Source organism: Papaver somniferum, chromosome 2, assembly GCF_003573695.1.
Source record: "Papaver somniferum cultivar HN1 chromosome 2, ASM357369v1, whole genome shotgun sequence".
Taxonomy (NCBI): domain Eukaryota; kingdom Viridiplantae; phylum Streptophyta; class Magnoliopsida; order Ranunculales; family Papaveraceae; genus Papaver; species Papaver somniferum.
This window is the reverse complement of record NC_039359.1, coordinates 214593793-214613993: the sequence shown is the minus strand read 5'-3', so window position 1 is coordinate 214613993 and position 20201 is coordinate 214593793. Positions and strand designations below refer to the sequence as shown.

At 39.6% G+C, this 20201-nt stretch overlaps 1 protein-coding gene across 2 annotated transcripts; it reads left to right on the top strand.

The window, feature by feature from the left end:
* The first annotated feature begins 14218 nt into the window (after positions 1-14218).
* On the top strand, positions 14219-18843 carry LOC113350467 (WRKY transcription factor 44-like). 2 transcript variants are annotated; one of them, XM_026594607.1, is made up of 8 exons: positions 14219-15046; positions 15175-15250; positions 16190-16249; positions 16357-16697; positions 16802-16918; positions 17008-17759; positions 17980-18135; positions 18278-18843. In XM_026594607.1, the coding sequence occupies exons 4-8, from the start codon at positions 16464-16466 to the stop codon at positions 18468-18470; spliced, it is 1452 nt and encodes a 483-aa protein (XP_026450392.1). In that variant the 5' UTR covers positions 14219-15046; positions 15175-15250; positions 16190-16249; positions 16357-16463; the 3' UTR covers positions 18471-18843. The 2 variants fall into 2 exon arrangements, with proteins under 2 accessions (XP_026450392.1, XP_026450391.1); XM_026594606.1 differs by having other exon boundaries at positions 14219-15081.
* Positions 18844-20201: the final 1358 nt, after the last annotated feature.

Sequence of the window (20201 nt, the reverse complement as noted above, 5' to 3'; positions counted from 1 at the left end):
GAGATTTCTTCGGAAAGAATATCAAGATTGATGTATGTATTGCTATAATTATCAAAATCAATATTTTCACAAAGAAATGCAACACTTGACTTTTCGTCTTCATTAGAATCATAGTTGTCAGACATTTCATCAAGAGTTGCAGCTAGATCTTTGTTCCCAGTGTATTTTTTACGATTTGGACACTCATTTGCAAAATGGCCAAAACCTTTACACTTAAAACACTGAGGCATATACTCGTCACAGTTTCATTTATATCCCTGTTTTTAGGAGGAACATGATTATGAGGTTTAACTGATGACCTAGGTTTATCTCTGGAGAATCGTTTACTTCTCTTCAAAAGAAGATCCCTAAACTGTCTTGTGATCAAGGAGACTGACTTGTCAAGATCTTCATCTGATGAATCAGCCTCAGCAAGATCATCTTCAGAGATGCAAACACTTTTACTTTTGTCAAGTAATTTAGTGTTCTTCTGTGCTTTGAAAGCCACATCCTTTCCGGATTTGGATGTAAGCTCATGATCAAAGATCTTTAATTTCCCAACCAGAGTGTTTCTGGAAAGAGTTGCAAGGTTATTACCTTCAACAATGGCATGCTTCTTAGAATCGTATCTAGATGTCAGCGATCTGAGAATTTTCATCACAATGTCCTTTTCAGGAATAGTCTTACCCAACGCAAAAGATGCATTAACGATTTCAGACACTTTGTGATTAAACTCATCAAATGAATCTTCATCTTCCATGCGAAGGTTTTCCCAATCGGAATTTAGGTTTTGAAGCCTAGCTTCCTTTTCACTAGTATTTTCTTCAAATACGATTTCTAAGATATCCCAAGCATCTTTAGACTGAGTGCACGTAGTCACATGGTGCTGAAGATCTGGGGTAATGGCATGAATGATAGCATTTAACCCGTCAGAATTTTGCTTTGCAGCGAGAATCTCGATAGGTTCGTATGCACCAATATCCTTTGGAACAGTTGCATCGCCTTATGCAACAACCGGAGGATTATATCCATTTACATAAACCCATGATTGAAAATCACGCGCTTGAAGAAAGGCACGCATAACAATTTTCCGCCATAAGTAATTTAAGCCATCGAAGACCGGTGGTACGTTTATGGAGATAGCACTTCTGTCCATATTCAGATCGCTACAAACACAGACTTATAAGGTCTTTAATGTGTTTTCCTGCTTTGATACCGATTGAAAGGGGGGGGGGGGTCTAACAACCACACCGAAAAATTCGTTTGGCAATCTGAATAGACAAACTCTAATATACTTTCAAGAGGATCAACTAGACAGTCAGACTCAATCTACAAAAGTATATCAAAGAGTTTTGTATCTCTCTTTCTCAATTCAATCTACAATTAGCAAATAGGAATTTGCGAGCCCGATTGAATATAAGAAAAGTAACTTGAACGGTACCAAAGACCAATGTTCAGGGATCAATCAATTTCAATCAATAACCAAAGGTTGGATTTCCCAATTGATCGATTCAACGCACAACCTGTGATATTTCAATTATATAACAAAATATAATGCAGAAAAGAAATAACACGGACACCAGAATTTTGTTAACGAGGAAACCGCAAATGCAGAAAACCCCGGGACCTAGTCCAGATTTTAACACCACACTGTATTAAGCCGCTACAAACACTAGCATACTACCAATGGACTTCAGACTGAACTGTAGTTGAACCCTAATCAATCTCACACTGATTCAAGGTACAGTTGCACTCCTTACGTCTCTGATCCCAGCAAGATACTATGCACTTGATTTCCTTAGCTGATCTCACCCACAACCAAGAGTTGCTACGACCCAAAGTCGAAAACTTGATAAACAAATCTGTCTCACACAGAAAAGTCTATAGGAATAGATAAATCTGTCTCCCACAGAAATACCTACGAATTTTGTTCCGCTTTTTGATAAATCAAGGTGAACAGGAACCAATTGATATACCGGTCTTATATTCCCGAAGAACAACCTAGTAATATCAATCACCTCACAATAATCTTAATCGTATGGTACCGAAACAAGATATTGTGGAATCACAAACGATGAGACGAAGATGTTTGTGACTACTTTCTATCTTGCCTATCGGAGATTAAATCTCGAGCCAATCTTAAAGAAGATAGTACTCAAACACGATAGAAACAGCAAGATCAGATCACGCCACTATAGAGAAAATAGTTGGGTCTGGCTTCACAATCCCAATGAAGTCTTTAAGTCGTTAACCTACAGGGTTTCGTGGAAAACCTAAGGTTAAAGGATAATCGACTCTAGATTATGCAACTAGTATCACAAAGGAGGTGTGGGGATTAGGTTTCCCAGTTGCTAGAGTTCTCCTTTATATAGTTTTCAAATCAGGGTTTGCAATCTAAGTTACCTTGGTAACAAAGCATTCAATACTCACCGTTAGATGAAAACCTAATTAGATTCAAGCTAATATCTTTCAATCGTTAGATCGAACTTAGCTTGTTATACACAAATGAAATGTACCCTTGTTTAGGTTTAGTAACCGTACCTAAACGTGTACACCATGTTGTCTCAACCGTAGTTAATTCTAAGGTTAGCTATATGAACACTCTCATATCAACCTTATTCATCTTAACCATAACTAGTTCAACTGACTCAAATGAAACTAGTTAAAGAGTTGTTCAATTGCTATATTCTCATAGAAGTATACAAGAACACAATTGAAGCAAAGTCGGTTTGATTCACTCGAATGAATTCATGAACATTATAGCCACGGTTTGCAAAGAATGCATTCCTTAATATATAAATGTATTAATTCATGAGCCAACCGATTTTAGAACTTTTACCACTCAAGTATGCAAACGGGTACACATACTTAAGTAGCCGGTCTGGGTTTGTGTTCGCCAGTATGCAAACAGGTACGCATACTTAGTACACTTCCAAAATCCAACAGAAATTCCTGGACCTATATCTTATGCAAGTATGCGTACCGGTATGTGTAATTGGTACACGGAATTTCACAACTTCAAGTACGCATACGGGTATGCATACTTAAGTTCCGGTCATGGATCACATACATGCAAGAATGCAAAATATGTTATAATCCAATGATGGTTAAGTATTCTAAACTCTTATTTCAATCATTGAAACTTTCTTAGAGGATGACAATAACCGTTTTCACACACTATTAGCATCAAAGCAACTTTCAAGTTATTGAAATAATCATAACGAAACATTCCAAGTCTACACCAAATGATTGTATCACACAAACCATGTAAGATGTTACTCGGCGATTTTCACATGATCAAGATGAACTTGATTGAAGCGAAAGCTTACAAACACATATTCCGAGAAATATGTAAGTGAGTTAAACTCAGCTCGAAATCTCAAGTGTATATAATAGAAAACTATATCGTAACATGACTTATGTCTCATTATAGGAGATATAGTAGAAATAGACTTTTCAAGTGATAAATGAGTTTCAGTCTCCACATACCTTTTGTTGATGACGTTCCACAAGCTCTCCTTAGTAGTTCTTCGTCTTCAATTGATGAACGTCGTGAAGTCTAAAGCTCAACTACACAATCTATCCTAGTCTGAGACATCTATAAGTAGACTAGAAATCAAGACTTATAGTTTTGATCACTAACATTGACAAACAAGCTTTAGATAGCAATGCTTGCGAGTTCGACGGTGCAGTGCTCTAACACGTTGGCATCCGCAATAAGTCGATGCATTGGTGGTCCAGCACCTTGTCGTTCATATCATCTAATTGCGAGGTCATTACGACATCGTGGAAACTCAAATTATCTAGCTCGACGGTTTGATGCAAGAGATAATTGTTCCCACACTAGATGAGGTAGTAACATTTTATTCCTTGGATGCTCATACTACATATCAAGTTATTCGATATATGTATGCACCAATTGAAAATTGAACATGGCCAAATAAGGAAGCTAACAAGTATGCAATTTAAGGGAGCTTGCATAAGCCAATTGCATCAAAAGGATGATACAAAGCAAGAATTTCATGATCCTGAGTAATATACCCTTGGCACGAGCAAGGTTAGGACATGTTTTTAGTTCCAAAACGAATCGAAATAAAGAAGCTGAAAATAGGTTTGCAATGGCATGTGGGATAGTTCAAGGCATGTCTTATACCTGGATAGGACTCTGAAGCCTGTGATACACTCAAAAAGCATCAGCATCATTCTTTATGGCCTAGTACCCTTCGCAGAACAAAGGTAAGTTGGAATGTTGTGGAAGCTTGACGGTCAGTCACTGCATTACGAGTGGCGTATCAGGAAGTGTCTTCTTGGGGCCGGATGTGTAGTTTTCCGGTATGTCACAGTAGGTATCAGAAAAATTTCTGAGAAAACACTAAGTATTGTGCGTATTGAAGAACTAAGACTAAAAGGAATAATATGGAATGATGCTTATAATCTGGAAGTGCCGAGGAATTTCGATTTGCCTTCTTATCCTAGAATTTTCTTATGTTGTAATGGTGCTACACAGGATAAAACCCAGATGATGTAAGTTATAGATTACAGGCAAAAGACCGTTGTGGTGTTTTTTTGTGGCTGTTGTTGGTGGAACTTGAATTGCAACTAACTATATTGCATAAACGATGATTGTTATTGTTACTGGTGAACGGGCAGTGCCTAATGGTCATCTGAAGGTGTGCTTTAGGTCGGACTCCAAATATGTATTAACTGATTTTCACTCAGAGAAGTCACCAATATATGTAATTTCGAGGTGGAATGAAAACATAAACATATTATTAATTAGAGGTGAAGTTTATCTATAGTTACAGAGAAATAAACAACCCAACAGATAACTTGCAAGAAAAAGATTGTAATTTAGCTAGAGGTGGAGTTGAAGTGTATAATAGCAAGCCTCCGGATTCGTAACTGTATACACTATAATATGTATTGACACGTGGAGGACAATCAGAAGCCGCAGCTGGATATAATTGTACAACAGCACACACCGAATCATTTGCAAGCCTGCTTCATTATTAAGCTAAGGATAAACATGTCATTTGGCGGAAGATATTTTCCCCTTAAAAGCCTGACGATTAGGTCTGAAAAAAGGGGGCGACTTCTTCTCTTCTCTCTCGACCTAAAAACCCTCTTCACTTCCCTCTTTTGTAATGAAGTCCCGTTGGAACTGAGCAAGGATTAATGGAAACCTTAACTCTCTTTTACCCGTGGATGTAGACATTCTGTCGAACCACGTATATTATTGTGTTCTATTTTACTTTACTGCACTTAATTTTGCAATGATTTTATGTTTATATCTCATTCTATCTGTTGATATATCGTTTCTTTCATTTGGTTGTGATACCAAATTAAGGGTATTCACAATTTGGCGCTAGATCCAGGCTATGGGTAAAGAATTTATTCTACCTGTTTCACTTTTTATCTCTTAAAAGTATTTTTCAATTTTCTGAAAATTGGTTCCAATTTCATAAAATCTTTCATTCTTCCATGCGTCTCTAAGACCAGCACAAGATTTCACCTTTTCAATTTCATCCTAAACAGTTTTTAGCTGATGTTTACTTAGATGCAGTTTTTCATTACCTTCTAAAACTTTTTCAATTAAAAACGTTCTCTGACCTTGGGTTTCCCTTTCCCATCTTTGTTAAGATCAGGAGAGGATTTTCTCCCCTTTTTTATGTTGATTTCCTAAGTTTTCAACTGATGCTTCTTTTAATTCAAAACTTTTCTCAACCATTTATGCGGATCTGTAGTTCGGTTAAATGGAATGTTGTTTTGATTTCTTTAAAATACGCATATATTTGACTATCTATGTGTCGCGATTGGTATCTAAGTTCGCAAAAATCCATCAAGTTCTCTGTCATCTATTACATTTTAAGCTACTTATAATGTTTGAATGTTGCTTGCCTTATAACTGTTTGAGAAAATGGTTCTATGAACTATTATGTTTAGATGATATTTCTATCTAAGATATGGACTTGTTTCTTTTAACCCACTGATCACGTCCTCATGCCAATGACGATGAAGTACAAAGTTCACCCAAGTGAACGATGAAGGACTAATTATGACGATGCAGTCCTGACCCAATCAACGTCGCTGGCTCAAAGTCACTAAGAAACCGCTGCTTCATAACCACCGAAGAGGCAAAGCAAAGAAGCAACGATGATCGCTCCAGTCCCCTAATGTGATGATACACACGTGAATGGATCGTCCATCAATTAAAAGCTCACCAGTAAATGGCTCAACTCAGGATTAAGACCATAAGGCTCAGTTCAAATTACGGACCAACTGACCTTCAAGAATGCAGCAGCTCAAGTAACAGTGCCAGCATCGCAACGAAGGATCTAAGAAGATAAGGTTTCAATCCAAAATCCGACGTCCAAAGTCCAAAGACGATGACACTAAACTGGCGTGCAAACCCGATGAAAGCTCTGGTCCGTATGGAGATGATTGTATGCACGACGATGATGCAAGGTCCCGTGATGACCATTCCAAGCCCGCCAACGAAGGCTCTTAAACCAAGCTAACACGAAGCAGATGGCGTCCCGATGCAAAGAAGAGGATCCCGATGGTACAAATTCCGATGCTGGTGATCAAAGTATCCCGAAGATGCAAAGTCAACAACGATGAACATGTCAAGTAGAGGCTAATAGGAGCAATTGACCACGCTGTTGTTGCTGCGATGTGAGGAGACCAACCGACGAATGCGGACTCCATTTAAAGAGGATAACAGCAGTTCGAGTTGGAGGTTGCACTAAAAGCAAAACAAAGGACGATCCAAATTCCACAACGCTGATCTTTGATGAAGACAATCCAAAGGGTGTCAACGACGAGACCAAGTCTTGCTGAGATGACCCAATTCCGAAGATGAAGAGCCAAAGTCTCGCAACGATGATTCAAGGTCCATGACGAAGGGTCTCCCTCCAAAGACGAAGGCTTTTTATGACGAAGGGTCTCCCTCCGAAGACGAAGGCTTTTTATGACGAAGGGTCTCCCTCCTAAGACGATGGCTTTTTATGACGAAGGGTCTCCCTCCGAAGACGAAGGTTATTATGACGAAGGGTCTCCCTCCGGGTCTCCTTACGAAGAATTAGGCTTTTTATGACGAAGGGTCTCCCTCCGAAGACCTCCTATTGAGTAGAGGCAGCAGCCCAAGTGTGAGAATATGGACTCCAACGATGATACAAAGCCTGATTATGATCCAACTGACCAAGGACTCGAAGCCATATCCGCACTTTTTAACGTTCACAGTTCTAAGCAACACTCCAATAACGAAGAGCATCTCAAGTCCAACGTAACCAGGCTCAAGTCTTACGATGACGATGCAAATCCCTGGGATGACGGTGCAAGGCCGACGACGAACAATGGTGAGAAGTGGAACACGACGATGGTGCCAAGCACGAGGATGAAGCTCAAGCAACGATGTTGATAGTACCTGGAAGTGTAGTTCGTTCGGTGATGCTATAAATTCTGCCAGAGCAAAGCCCAAAGTCCGAAGCATAAACCTGATAAAGATGGTTCACCCCTGATGATGACAGTGCCAAAATTCCCCCAGAGGACGATAATTCAAAGTCCACGATGAAGTACAAAGTTCACCCAAGTGCAAGTCCAATGATGATTCAATATCCGATGTCGATGCAAGTAACCTGAAGTATAAAACTGCTGCGTATCCACCAAGTTGCTGCCGACGTAGAGATTAAATTTACGTCGTGAAAATTAACGCAATGTTGCTGCCATGAAGAGGAGAGCCCAGCTCGAGTGTAGAACAGCACTAGCAACACACCAAAGGAGCAACGAAGTTGGTTCCACTCCCTAACACCGATGATATGATGCTCGATACTGATGATCCAAGATTAACCCGACGTGCGAAGCATCTCATAATTCGATGATCCAATATTAACCCGGCGTACGAAGAATCTCGCAGTTCGACGAGCGAAGATGACAAGCCATAGTCCATGACGATGCTCTCCGAAGACAATGAGCCGAAATCTTGCTACAACAATCAACAACGATAATCTTTAAGGACAACGATCCAAGGACCAACGACGATGATAGGCAGTGCCTCTTATCAGCAGTGGAGAGCCGCATTTTTCATTGTTTCATATTTCTAATTGGTTATGATTACGTACATACTTCAAATTGGGTATATAGTTCATACTTCTTATTGTACTGCAGACTTTTTAGCAAGTATAATTCTTCAACGAACCTTCATACTTCTTATGAATTGATTCACTCGAGAACCGATACTTCTTATTCGAAGAATACTTCGGAATTTTTTCTTATACTTCTGCTCTTTAGTGACCATTTTTGTTTTTTTACGTCGTGTATTTCTTGGTGACGACGATCCAAATTCTGACAACGATGATACCAGTAACCCAAAGAGGATGCCTAATCGATAATATATCTTCGGTCCTATAATTTAAACTAGAGTTCAAGCAATGATGTTATACGAAGACTCCCAAGTATCAATTTTGGCAGCATCAGAAATACAACGATAGTGCAAACCCGAGGGCCGCAACAGTATAAATCCAAGGGCGATGATCTAAGGCCCAAAGATGATGACCCAAAGTCTTGGTACGACGATACAAACCCAGTGATGTGATCTCCCAAGGCTGTCACAAAATTCCTAATAACAATGCTGATCTCCAACAACGAAGCTTCTGCTATTCATCGAAGACTCAGGTGAGGAAGGTCCAAACAACAAAGGCTTTGCTCCAGCAACGAAGGCCCTGTTGACGAGGACTCCAACAACGAAGGCTCTGTTGACGAAAGTCCCAACAACAAAGGCTTTGCTCCAACAACGAAGGCCCTGTTGACGAGGCTCCAACAACGAAGGCTCTGTTGACGAAGGCTCCAACAACGAAGGCTCTGTTGACGAAGGCTCCAACAACGAAGCTTCTGCTATTCATCAAAGACTCAGGTGAGGAAGGTCGAAACAACAAAGGCTTTGCTCCAGCAACGAAGGCCCTGTTGACGAGGACTCCAACAACGAAGGCTCTGTTGACGAAAGTCCCAACAACAAAGGCTTTGCTCCAACAACGAAGGCCCTGTTGACGAGGGCTCCAACAACGAAGGCTCTGTTGACGAAGGCTCCAACAACGAAGGCTCTGTTGACGAAGGCTCCAACAACGAAGGCTCTGTTGACGAAGGCTCCAACAAAAGCTTTGCTATTCATCAAAGACTCAGGTGAGGAAGGTCGAAACAACAAAGGCTTTGCTCCAGCAACGAAGGCCCTGTTGACGAGGACTCCAACAACGAAGGCTCTGTTGACGAAAGTCCCAACAACAAAGGCTTTGCTCCAACAACGAAGGCCCTGTTGACGAGGGCTCCAACAACGAAGGCTCTGTTGACGAAGGCTCCAACAACGAAGGCTCTGTTGACGAAGGCTCCAACAACGAAGGCTCTGTTGACAAAGGCTCCAACGAAGGTTCTGCTGTTCATAACTATGATCCAGAATATGATGGTCGAGCAGGACGGTCAATGTTTACGGAGCAATCTCCCTGAACTTCATATCTTCATGAATGAAGATATCCCTTAAAAAAGAGATATGATCTTCGTGAATGAAGATATCCCTTACCACAGAGGAAGATATCTCTCTCGCATTCACGACGATGATCCAAAATCCGGTGGGGATGCTCCAAAGACATCAACGATGCATAATCCAATGGAGAGTGCAAAGCTTTGCAAGGACGATTCAAAGACGAAGGCGTCTGTACAATAAATGAGAAGTAGCGCAGACATGATGCTTGCTGAAGAAGACGATTATTGCTCCAGACACCGCACTAGTTAACTACTGAGAAGCATAAAAAGCTTGGCCAATATGGTGTCGGCCCCACTCCGAAAATATAGCTTCGGTGAAATTCCGATGATACATGATGATGACAATTCGATTCCCTAAAAACTCCTAAAGTGTCCTTGGGGTTTAATAATTTTAACCCAATCAATAAACAAAATTCAATCTCGAGGTCTTTTTGGCGGTTTTCAAGTTGCTAATTGAAATTAAATAATTTCATAATGTTGGTATTACTAACAAGTATCTTGAAGCACAAGAAAAAATAATTTCTTGTCCTGGACCGATCCTAAAACGAGCGGGTGATACAATGAGATTAAATATCTCACGTGGATACCAAGTAAACAAGCCTTCTACTGTAACCTCGAAACTTTTTTCACTCAAAGATGCCCGACGGCAATACACACAGAAGCATGTGCTGGTTGTTACAGATCTCCAGCAAATCATGATTTTTGGCAACTGCAATAGAGAAAAAGTGACAGCAACGGAGAAGTTAATAAATTCTTCGTCGGGGCAATCATTTCAAAAGCACAGTTCAAGGAGCAGCTCAAATTCGACAGCCTAAGCATCCTACGTTAGAGCAGATACTTTTTCTTTCGCAAGCTTCAAGAACCACCTTCCGAAACCAAAAGGGGGCATACACACAACTAAAGAGTTTGCAAATATTCAGACTCCTTGCATCTTGTTTATATTAGCATACATTGTTATATGCATTTGATACATTTCAATTCGGAATAATGCATACATTTCCATAAATTGGATACGTTTTTGGATACTAATGCATATAATGGAGAACCGGGGCAAGCACCACCGGTCTCATATCTTCATACTGGGTAAAGCGTTCACACGCAATCTCTCCGGACTCCCCCATAAGCGTCTATGAGTGTACGACCAGGGGGAAGGCTTCCATAAGAAAGAGATGCCCAACATGACATGCCTTTGGCAGCTCAGCGGAACGGGTGTTTGCAAAACATTCAGTTTTACACCACGTCTCCGGGAGATTTTCGACCCCCACCGTTCAGTAGTCCCCTGGCCCGGGATTGGCTAACGGGGTGACAGGTCCCAAACATAGCACAAGGTAATCCCTTCGTGACACTATGGTCCCAAACACTCATGCTCAGAGACAATGAATTCATAAATCTACGCAAGGCTGGGGCACGAGCAGCCATACAAATTTCTTAATAAGTTTACTACTGCATAAAGAAGTTGACATTTATTCACTGATGTTATTACTGATACCATGAATTTACCTTATTGATTATAATACATGAAATATCGGGCACTTACATTTGTGCCAGTAAAACTACACAACAAGTCAATGAATTCAAGTAACCCGACAAGGTCCACATATGATACTTAGCTCAAGCAAAGAACCACATGAGCATGAAGACGAACATAAGTAGATTGTGGGCGTGTAAGGATGAAGGCAAGCAAACCGATAGAGCTGGATGTAAACAAAACCAAGAATCCACGGACAACTGCTGGTACGCACCAACGGAAGAGATGTCACATGACCGATGCCGGAGCTACCTATGCTGATTGCTGGTGCAATCAGCATAGGTATCACTAATACATAAGCTTTGCAACCATTGGCAGCAGCAGGGCAATTACTTTTTCTTTCACAAGCTTCGGCATCAGCTTCCAAAACCAAAAGGGGGCACACATACATCACACCTAACTAAAGAGTTTGCAAACACTTATACTCCTTGCATTTTTATATGCATTTGATACATTTTTAAAATATGCATACATTTCTATGATAACACTTCATATATTTTGCAAAGACAATTCATTTCTTACATTCTGAATGACGCACTCTCACAAATTGCATATATTTTTGGATATTAATGCACACAATGGAGAACCGGGGCAAGCACCACCGGTCTCAAACCATCATATTGGGGAAAGCGCTTGCACGCAATCTCTCTGGACTCCCCCGTAAGCGTCTATGAGTCTATGACCAGGGGGAAGATTTCCATAAGAAAGAGATACCCAACATGACATGCCTTTGGCAGCTCAGCGGAACGGGTGTTTGCAATACATTCAGTTTTACACCACGTCTCCGGGAGATTTTCAAACCCCCACCGTTCGGTAATTTCCTGGCCCGAAATTAGCCAACGGGGTGACAGGTTCAAACACTCATCAAATACTCACCTTGCCTCTATGCTAATGGATTGACTTATATATGAAAACATTGTGTTGTATATTTAAAAATGTCAGTTAGTTCATACATTGATGACTCTTATATTAATTAAGATACACATAAAAGGAAGAATTAATTCCACTTCAACGACTGGGGCAACCTCCAATAAATCCACGAAGATTCGTTGATGCTGAGGCATACATGCTACCACACGACTAATGATGCCGCTACGTACCTACGGCGAGACAATGTCATCACAACAAAAAACCAACAATGGTACAAAGCGAAGACAACGACACCAAGTCATATGACGACGACATAGGCAGTAAAGCTGGGGGAGCAAAGAACCTCTTGCGGTTCATAAAGCAACGCTGGAGTGTTGCGGAAAAGCTCATGGTGACTATGCTGCCTACCCAAAGCTATATACAAGATTGATATCGCGAAGATGGTCCGAAGAACGAATATGACACTTGTTGTTGTTACACGTATTACTGACGATGTGCCTTGCTGCTGCGCAACTGATGCTATGAAGTACTTTCGAGTTGGGTAACGAAGATCACTCAGGTCGGCCAAGAACTTTCGCCTACTTTGATACCGAAGACGGTCGAACCGAGGACCGGTTGCGAATAACTCATGCTGCTGCTGTACACGCTACCGTTGCTGCTCCACCAGGAGTTACTTCTTATTACTTCTTGTTAACGGAAGAGAGTGGTATCTCTCTCTTATACTTCATATTCCTTATTGAGCATATTTTATGCTCATTAGTGGTCAAGCTTCATACTTTTATACCACAAGAATCGATAAATATTACTTTCTAGACTTCATGCTTCTTGCCGAAGAGTACCTACGGCGGAATTCTTTATTCCTATCATACTTTTATTAATCATTGTCACTTCGAGTACCTATATCCATTATTCGTGCTTCTTCATGAACGAAGCATCACCATTGCCTTGTATCTGCTGAGGTCCTCGTTGTAAAAATTCTCATGGAAAGGTGGACGTGCGAGCTGTTGGTCTGAACGCGGTGTTACTGCTGACGTGTTTTCACTATGGTATACATACCGCCGACATTGCTATACGGAAGAGACGATGCCACTGCCTGTATTACGGTTGTTGAATGCTGCTACAGCTAAGCTAACGTTATGGAGTGTTATCAACTCGATGCCAACAAAGAACAAGCCAAGAAACGTAAAATTTCCAAGTGCTCCAACGAAGACCATTCGTACAGATGGATTCCACGTTGCCAATAGGAAAACAAGCATTGAACGATGAAGGATAAATAACTCAGAATGGGGCATGAAATCCTCAATGGGGAGCAAGGATAAGCAAGAGATGTTTCTGAATTCCGGTAAAGAATAGGGGCAAGTATTAATACTTTGTTGTAATATATTCTTTACCGAAGTTCTTCCACGAAGAGCGCAAAAACCTTTCGACAAGGGGGCATCTAAAGGAAACAACAACCGATGCAATGACAAACAAGGTGGAAGTGATTTTTCTCAAGGATTGTTCACCAACAACCCTCAAGAAAAGGGGCAAATTGTATACACTATAATCTGTATTGACACGTGGAGGACAATCAGAAGCCGCAGCTGGATATAATTGTACAACAGCACACACCGAATCATTTGCAAGCCTGCTTCATTATTAAGCTAAGGATAAACATGTCATTTGGTGGAAGATATTTTCCCCTTAAAAGCCTGACGATTAGGTCTGAAAAAGGGGGCGACTTCTTCTCTTCTCTCTCGACCTAAAAACCCTCTGCACTTCCCTCTTTTGTAATGAAGTCCCGTTGGAACTGAGCAAGGATTAATGGAAACCTTAACTCTCTTTTACCCGTGGATGTAGACATTCTGTCGAACCACGTATATTATTGTGTTCTATTTTACTTTACTGCACTTAATTTTGCAATGATTTTATGTTTATATCTCATTCTATCTGTTGATATATCGTTTCTTTCATTTGGTTGTGATACCAAATTAAGGGTATTCACATTAACTTTACAATAGAAATCACTGGCACCTAATCCGATATTTGTTGTATCCTACAAATTGCATTCGTATGCAGTCTATTGACATGTGGATCGAACACCCATCCGTGAAAAAACGGATGGACCTAACCGAATCCGCGGATTAGATCTCAAATGTTCATCCCTACGGACCTTTCCCAGGACTTCAAGGACTAGGCCCATCACAACCACAAAACGTGCTTTATTATCCCAGGGTAATTTCGGAAATTTCGATTCCAAATAGAAACTTATCCAGAAAAGCGAAACCTAGTTCACTTTCCTCCTTCCTTCCCCTTTCACTGTACACCGCCGTACTTACATCTTCTGAACTAACAATAACATAAAACAGCAAGCAATTTCATTTCATCAGATCGATCTTCCGATCTTCTTCTATGGAATAATGATTTGACATCGATAAAGATCTTTCATCTTTTTAAGTTGTTTAGTTTTCGATCGATTTTGTAATATCTTATTCAAAAAATCGGATCGCTTTTTTGGATCAATTTCAGTTCTGATTACATCCGAAAACAGACGTGAATTATAAAATAAAAATAAAAATATAAACGATTCTTTCACCGATTCTATTATAGTATTTTCATTTCTCACATACAACCAATCTTAAAAAGTTCAATCTCCTCCAAAATTGAATGACCAGTGAGGTATTTGAGCCAATTGAGAGTGATTCAAAAGCAATGGGGATATTCTTAAATTAATTTTGGGGAGTTAGGTTAGAAAAAACGTGGTGAAGGGTTAGTTACAAAAACTAACATTCAATTGGGATTTGAAGAGAGATTGGTTTTTTATATGAGAAATGAGAATACAATTTGGGTGATAGAGATTTTGGTGGTTGGATTGCATCTACCTTCCTAGTTTCTCACCAAACTTTCTTAGTCTTGAAACTCTAAAACCCAACTACTTGTCAAAACCCTCCTTTAAACCCTTTTTTCTTAAAAAAATTCTTTTCTTTTACTTAAAACAAATCTAAAAGATGAAAAAAAAGAAAGAATTTACTAGAAAAGCATGTACTAGAAATCTGTGTTTAACGGCCACATAACCCTTTTACTGGGAACAAGAAATACTAACATTACCTTTTCTTCTTTTCTTTTTTTTTTCTTTCAGTTCTCCATTTTCTTCTTAAGGTACTACAAAGAATAGCTAGAATTTCAGATTGGTGGTGAGTGTGCTTTAAGCTTGTTTTCATTGTGCTTACATTTCAAGATTTTCTTCTTCTGATTTTTTTTTTTTTTTTGCTTGGATTCAAATGCAGAGAATAATAGAAGGGAATTGGCACAAATGTCCAGCAATTGAGTTTGTTTTCGGGGAAAGAAACACATTTCAGTATGGTTAGTTAGTCCTCTTGTTCTCAGAGATGCATCATTTATGTGTTGAAATTGTTTATATCCACATTTTGTTTGTTAGATATTGTATTGTCTTTTTACTGTTTAAGTCAATTTGCACCCCGAATTCCTGATTTTTTTCATTGACAAGGCTGGGCTGGTGGTAACTGTGATTTGAATGAACCTCGATTTTTTCTAGAGATGTTGGTGGATGTAGACACGGTAAAGTAGTTAGGGCACTTCTGAATTGAGGGCAATTGGAAACACTGACCTAGAATAAGAAGGGATATTAGAATCAGAGGATAAAGGGCTGCTTTAATGTACCTTCGCTAAGAGTGGGTTCCTTGTGCTTTTGAAACCCAAATTTGAATTTTCTTGGGTACTTACTCAAAATTGTGAAAGATTAATAATACTGGTATCCGGGTCCCATGCTTAATCGTGGGGGAGAATAACTAAGTGTGTTCTTCTAAGCTTGGTGAGGAAATGGGAGCAATGATATCTGAATTGCAATCCAAAGCCATTGGTAGTGTGTCTGTGGTGTTGTTGATACAATTTCATTTGTAATGGTCGAAAGAATGGAAAGTACAGCGCTGAGATGTTCAATGGTTACTGTCAACAGACATTAAGAAAAACTAATATGATTACCTACTTGATATCACTAGGAAAAGTAGGCGAATATTTGATGTCATTACAGGAGTTCGCCAAATTTAGTTTACTATGTGGCAAGCAAAATTTATGATGACATGGTATTGGTACATGTAATAGCACAGTAATCTGTTGATCTTAGTGTGTTACAAATTTTACTGCGATTGATTCTTTTGATTTTATTTTGTTGTGCTCTCATTAAGGTCTGTTGATTCAGGTGTTTCCCTTATAAGCTTTTGTGGTTTCTTTATTCTGATTACTGCTGAAACCAATCTAATATATGGCACGTTTGGCATGCAGTTCTAAATTGTAAGCAACTTTGAGGTCAACTTGCTGGTTCTCGAGCAAATTCATCCAAAAGTAAGTATTTGAGGTGGTAACTATCAGTTTAGGATCATTCTTTTTCAACTCCTTGCTTCTTCACCCCAATCCCTAAAAAATAACATTTTCTCCATCTCAACATGTAGCAATTGAAACAAAAGTAGTACAAATGGTGGCAAATTGATCGTATGCTCTGAATAACGTCGTCATGAAATGGAAATTTGAAGATTGCCACACTACATGTGATCGTTAAATGGAAGATAAAGCCACAGAAAATAACAATAAGATGGTTCTGGCTAAACCAAAAGCTTCGAGACCCTCGTGTTCAAAGTTCCAGTCTTTCTCTGCACTTCTTACGGGTGCGATTAGCACATCATCTTCATCACCTAATTCAATTTGCGAGACAGCTGTAGCTCCCATTAGACCCAAGACTCTGAGGATCAAACCCGCAGAAAGTTTGGCTTCAAATGCTGCTGTTTCATCTCAGGTGGGGATTTGATAGTATAGATTGTTCTCGGTTCCTATCAAAATTGCTTCTATCTATATAATCTGTAATCTCCTTGGAGCATTTTTCTGAACTTTTTTTTTCAGGGCGAGGCATCTGGAAGTGCAGCTTATTCCTTGAAGGCTGAAATCAAATCTTCTGTGGTATATAAACCACTGGCAAAACTTGTTTCAAGAAAAACTGCTTCTCAATTGGCAAATATGGTCGGTGTAATATATATCTAGCCAACGTTAAATCAGTATTTGGTTTCTATTCCATAATTCGCTTTGCTTATTCATTTTGTTTTGATCAGGGAAATTCTAGTATGAGTAGCCAACAAGCAACAGTTCAGGTGCAAGCTTATGCTCAAAATACAAGTCGAACCAAACACCATTTCCAAACTCCAGTTACTACAGATATTCGTCAAGAATTGCCATGGCCACCTGTTAGCATTAACCAGATCAATGATCCCTCAAAGATGGCATTGCGGAAACCTAAAGAGAATCCAAAGGATTTGATGCCAACAGTAAGTGGTGATAGACCTTCTTATGATGGGTATAACTGGAGAAAATATGGGCAGAAACAAGTGAAAGGAAGTGAGTATCCTCGAAGTTACTACAAGTGCACGCATCCAAATTGTCCAGTAAAAAAGAAGGTTGAAAGATCATTTGACGGGCAAATAGCAGAAATTGTTTACAAGGGTGAGCATAATCACGCGAAACCTCAGCCTCCTAAACGTCACACGTTAGGAACACTTGATCAAGGACTTGCATCCGATGGGGCTGGTCATGAAACCAGTAGTAATTCATTATGGAGCAACTCTCTCGATGAGAGGAACCAAGGGTCAGAAAACCGATTGGAGAATCGAAGTGCTATTGGATTTTCATATAATCCTTTTTCTTATACATCTAAAGCTCCAATGCCTTATGATTCTGTCACATCTGGTGGAGCTTTTAACAGTAGTGGTCTTGGAACTCCTGAAAGTTCTTATGGTCTGAGTGGTGATTGTGATGAAGCAAGCAGAAGAATCAATGCAGCGGATGATGATACTAAATATAAGCGGAGGTAAGAATTTTAAACAATGGTTGTTTGAGGCAGATTCTAATAAAGTGATCAAGAAACAGAATTTAGGACTTACTGTTTTGCAGCATCTGTTAGAATCTATGTGGTTACAGAACTTTAGTAACTCTGCCAGACCGTGGTTTATTGCTTTAAGGGTGTGTCTCATAAAATCCAACGCACACGCTCACTTTTGATGTTTACTTGTTTCTTTCTTTCTTTCAAGGAAGAAGGAGAATCAGTCTAGTGACGTTCTAATGTCACAAGGTGTACAAGAGCCTCGAGTCGTGTTGCAAGGGACAACAGATGCGGAGATTATCGGGGATGGTTTCCGCTGGAGAAAATACGGACAAAAAGTCGTGAAAGGAAATCCATTTCCAAGGTTGGTACTAAATTTCCCTCTTGTATTCTTTGCTCTGTCAGTTCCATCATTATAAGGATACATCATTACCTATAGTATATGGGTTATCCTATTCAAAAGAACTTTCTTTCACTAAAGCTGTATACATAACCTGGGATTGCAGAAGTTACTACAGATGCAGCAGTCTCAAGTGCAACGTCAGGAAGCATGTCGAAAGGTCATTGGATGATCCAACTGCATTCATCACAACGTACGAAGGAAAACACAATCATGACATGCCTTCCTCAAGGAACATCAATCCATCTGCATCTCATGACATAGATTCTAACCCTGCAATTTACAAACCCAACCAATGATGTACGCAGTGAGGATCTTTACTCTACAAATCAACGTTTTGAATACCTGCCAGAGAGATCAACTTGGAGTTAGTTTTCATTGAACAACACTATACTTATTGAATGAGAATTGATATAGATAATTAGATCCAGAATCATCCAGGAGGGAGGTCACTCTTTGTGTAGATACGAGTATTGATTATTATAGAACTCGATCATTAAATGGGTAAAAGCAGCAAAAAGCGACTAAAAGCAAAGGGTTTCTCTATTATTTTTCACTTTTTGTTCTTTTCTTTTTTGGCAGCTTGAATCTGCAACAGATGAGATATTTTTATGTTAATTCTTTCCTGTAACAGCTTTATTCTGCTATATGTGGATATGCCTTACTTGTTAATTGTTATAGGTGTTTGTACTCAGGTTGTCAATTTTTGATGCCCATTACTTTGGACTGAGTTATGGCTCTTCCCTGGGAAGAGAAGTGACAGAAAATCGTCGCCACCTTCCGTAGAAATGCAGAGGGTGTGTGAATCCAGGGGTAGTATATTACTCCCTCCTTTTCTGAAAAAAGTTGGAGGTCGTTTTTCTTTTTTTTTGATACGCGAAAGCCGGACGCAGGCCCCTACCCGAACCCAACCAGTTGAACGCCTGACTTCCTCCTTATTAGAGTTGATGGGATACCACTGAATTATGCTTTTGGACGCGGGATCCTCCTTATTTTAAATTTATTTTCTTTATTTTCTTCCTCTCGCTCCTCTCTAGCGAAAAATCATTCAAAAATCACAAGAGCTGGACACTCTTCACTGTTGGTGTGGCGGGGACTTTTGAAGGTCTATGAAGTCCTTCACAAAAGTGGCGGGTGAAGGTCTATGAAGTCCTAGGTGCATAAGAACTCAGTCCTAGGCCAGTTCTTATGCACCTAGCAAATGCAATGAAAAGCTAGGTTTTTGCACCCTCCGTAATGGGCTAAGTGGGAAACTTGCCATTTAGCCCATCGAGATAGGGTTTGATGGGCTAAGGTTGTTCCACAATTTGATTCGGTAGATTTAGTGGAAACCTGTTTCGAGGCATACTCAATTTTTTTTTGAGGCATACTCATTCATTATACTATCTAGGGTGAGTTTATAAGGGGTGTCTAAAGGTAGTGCAATTACCCATATATCCTTAAACAATTTAAATCACTAGAGTGTCCTTATCCTCAAAAAGCTGAAATAAAAAATCAAAATAAACTTTAACTTAAACATCTTGGACTCCAATTCAATCAAGAAATTGATCAAGCAAAGCAAACACGAATCGAAGTGAGCGATGTTGGAGTGCGAAATCCAAATCTCAATTGCTCTTAGATGTATTTTAGAATGTATATGTAACAAACCCATCTTGCTTTTGATTGATTTTATTTTGTTTGATCGATAGAATATGATTTCAAAGATGAAATTCGGGTTTTCAGAAGATCAGTTCGGCTGATCTTGGAGTATCAATTTTGAAGCAAACATAGTGTACGATTTAGAGAAACACTATGTTCGGCTAATGCGACTTTGCTAGATTTTATTCGAATTAGCCGAACCTAAATTCGTCAATTACAGAGTGAAGTTCGGCTGATAACTTTCCATCCGAACCTCAGTTTTTTGAAAATATACCTAGGTTCGGCTGATAACTTGTCAGCCGAACCTAGGTATATTTTCAAAAAACTGAGGTTCGGCTGAAAAGTTATCAGCCGAACTGTTCATCTGGTCGGTAGATCTGGGTTTTAAAATT

What these genes read in the sequence shown, in the direction of transcription:
- LOC113350467 (XM_026594607.1), top strand. Translation starts at nt 16,464, where the DNA reads ATGGAAGATAAAGCCACAGAAAATAACAATAAGATGGTTCTGGCTAAA. An exon ending in CTTCTCAATTGGCAAATATG is followed by an intron (nt 16,919 to 17,007) that starts GTCGGTGTAATA and finishes TGTTTTGATCAG; the next exon opens with GGAAATTCTAGTATGAGTAG. An exon ending in AAAGGAAATCCATTTCCAAG is followed by an intron (nt 18,136 to 18,277) that starts GTTGGTACTAAA and finishes CTGGGATTGCAG; the next exon opens with AAGTTACTACAGATGCAGCA.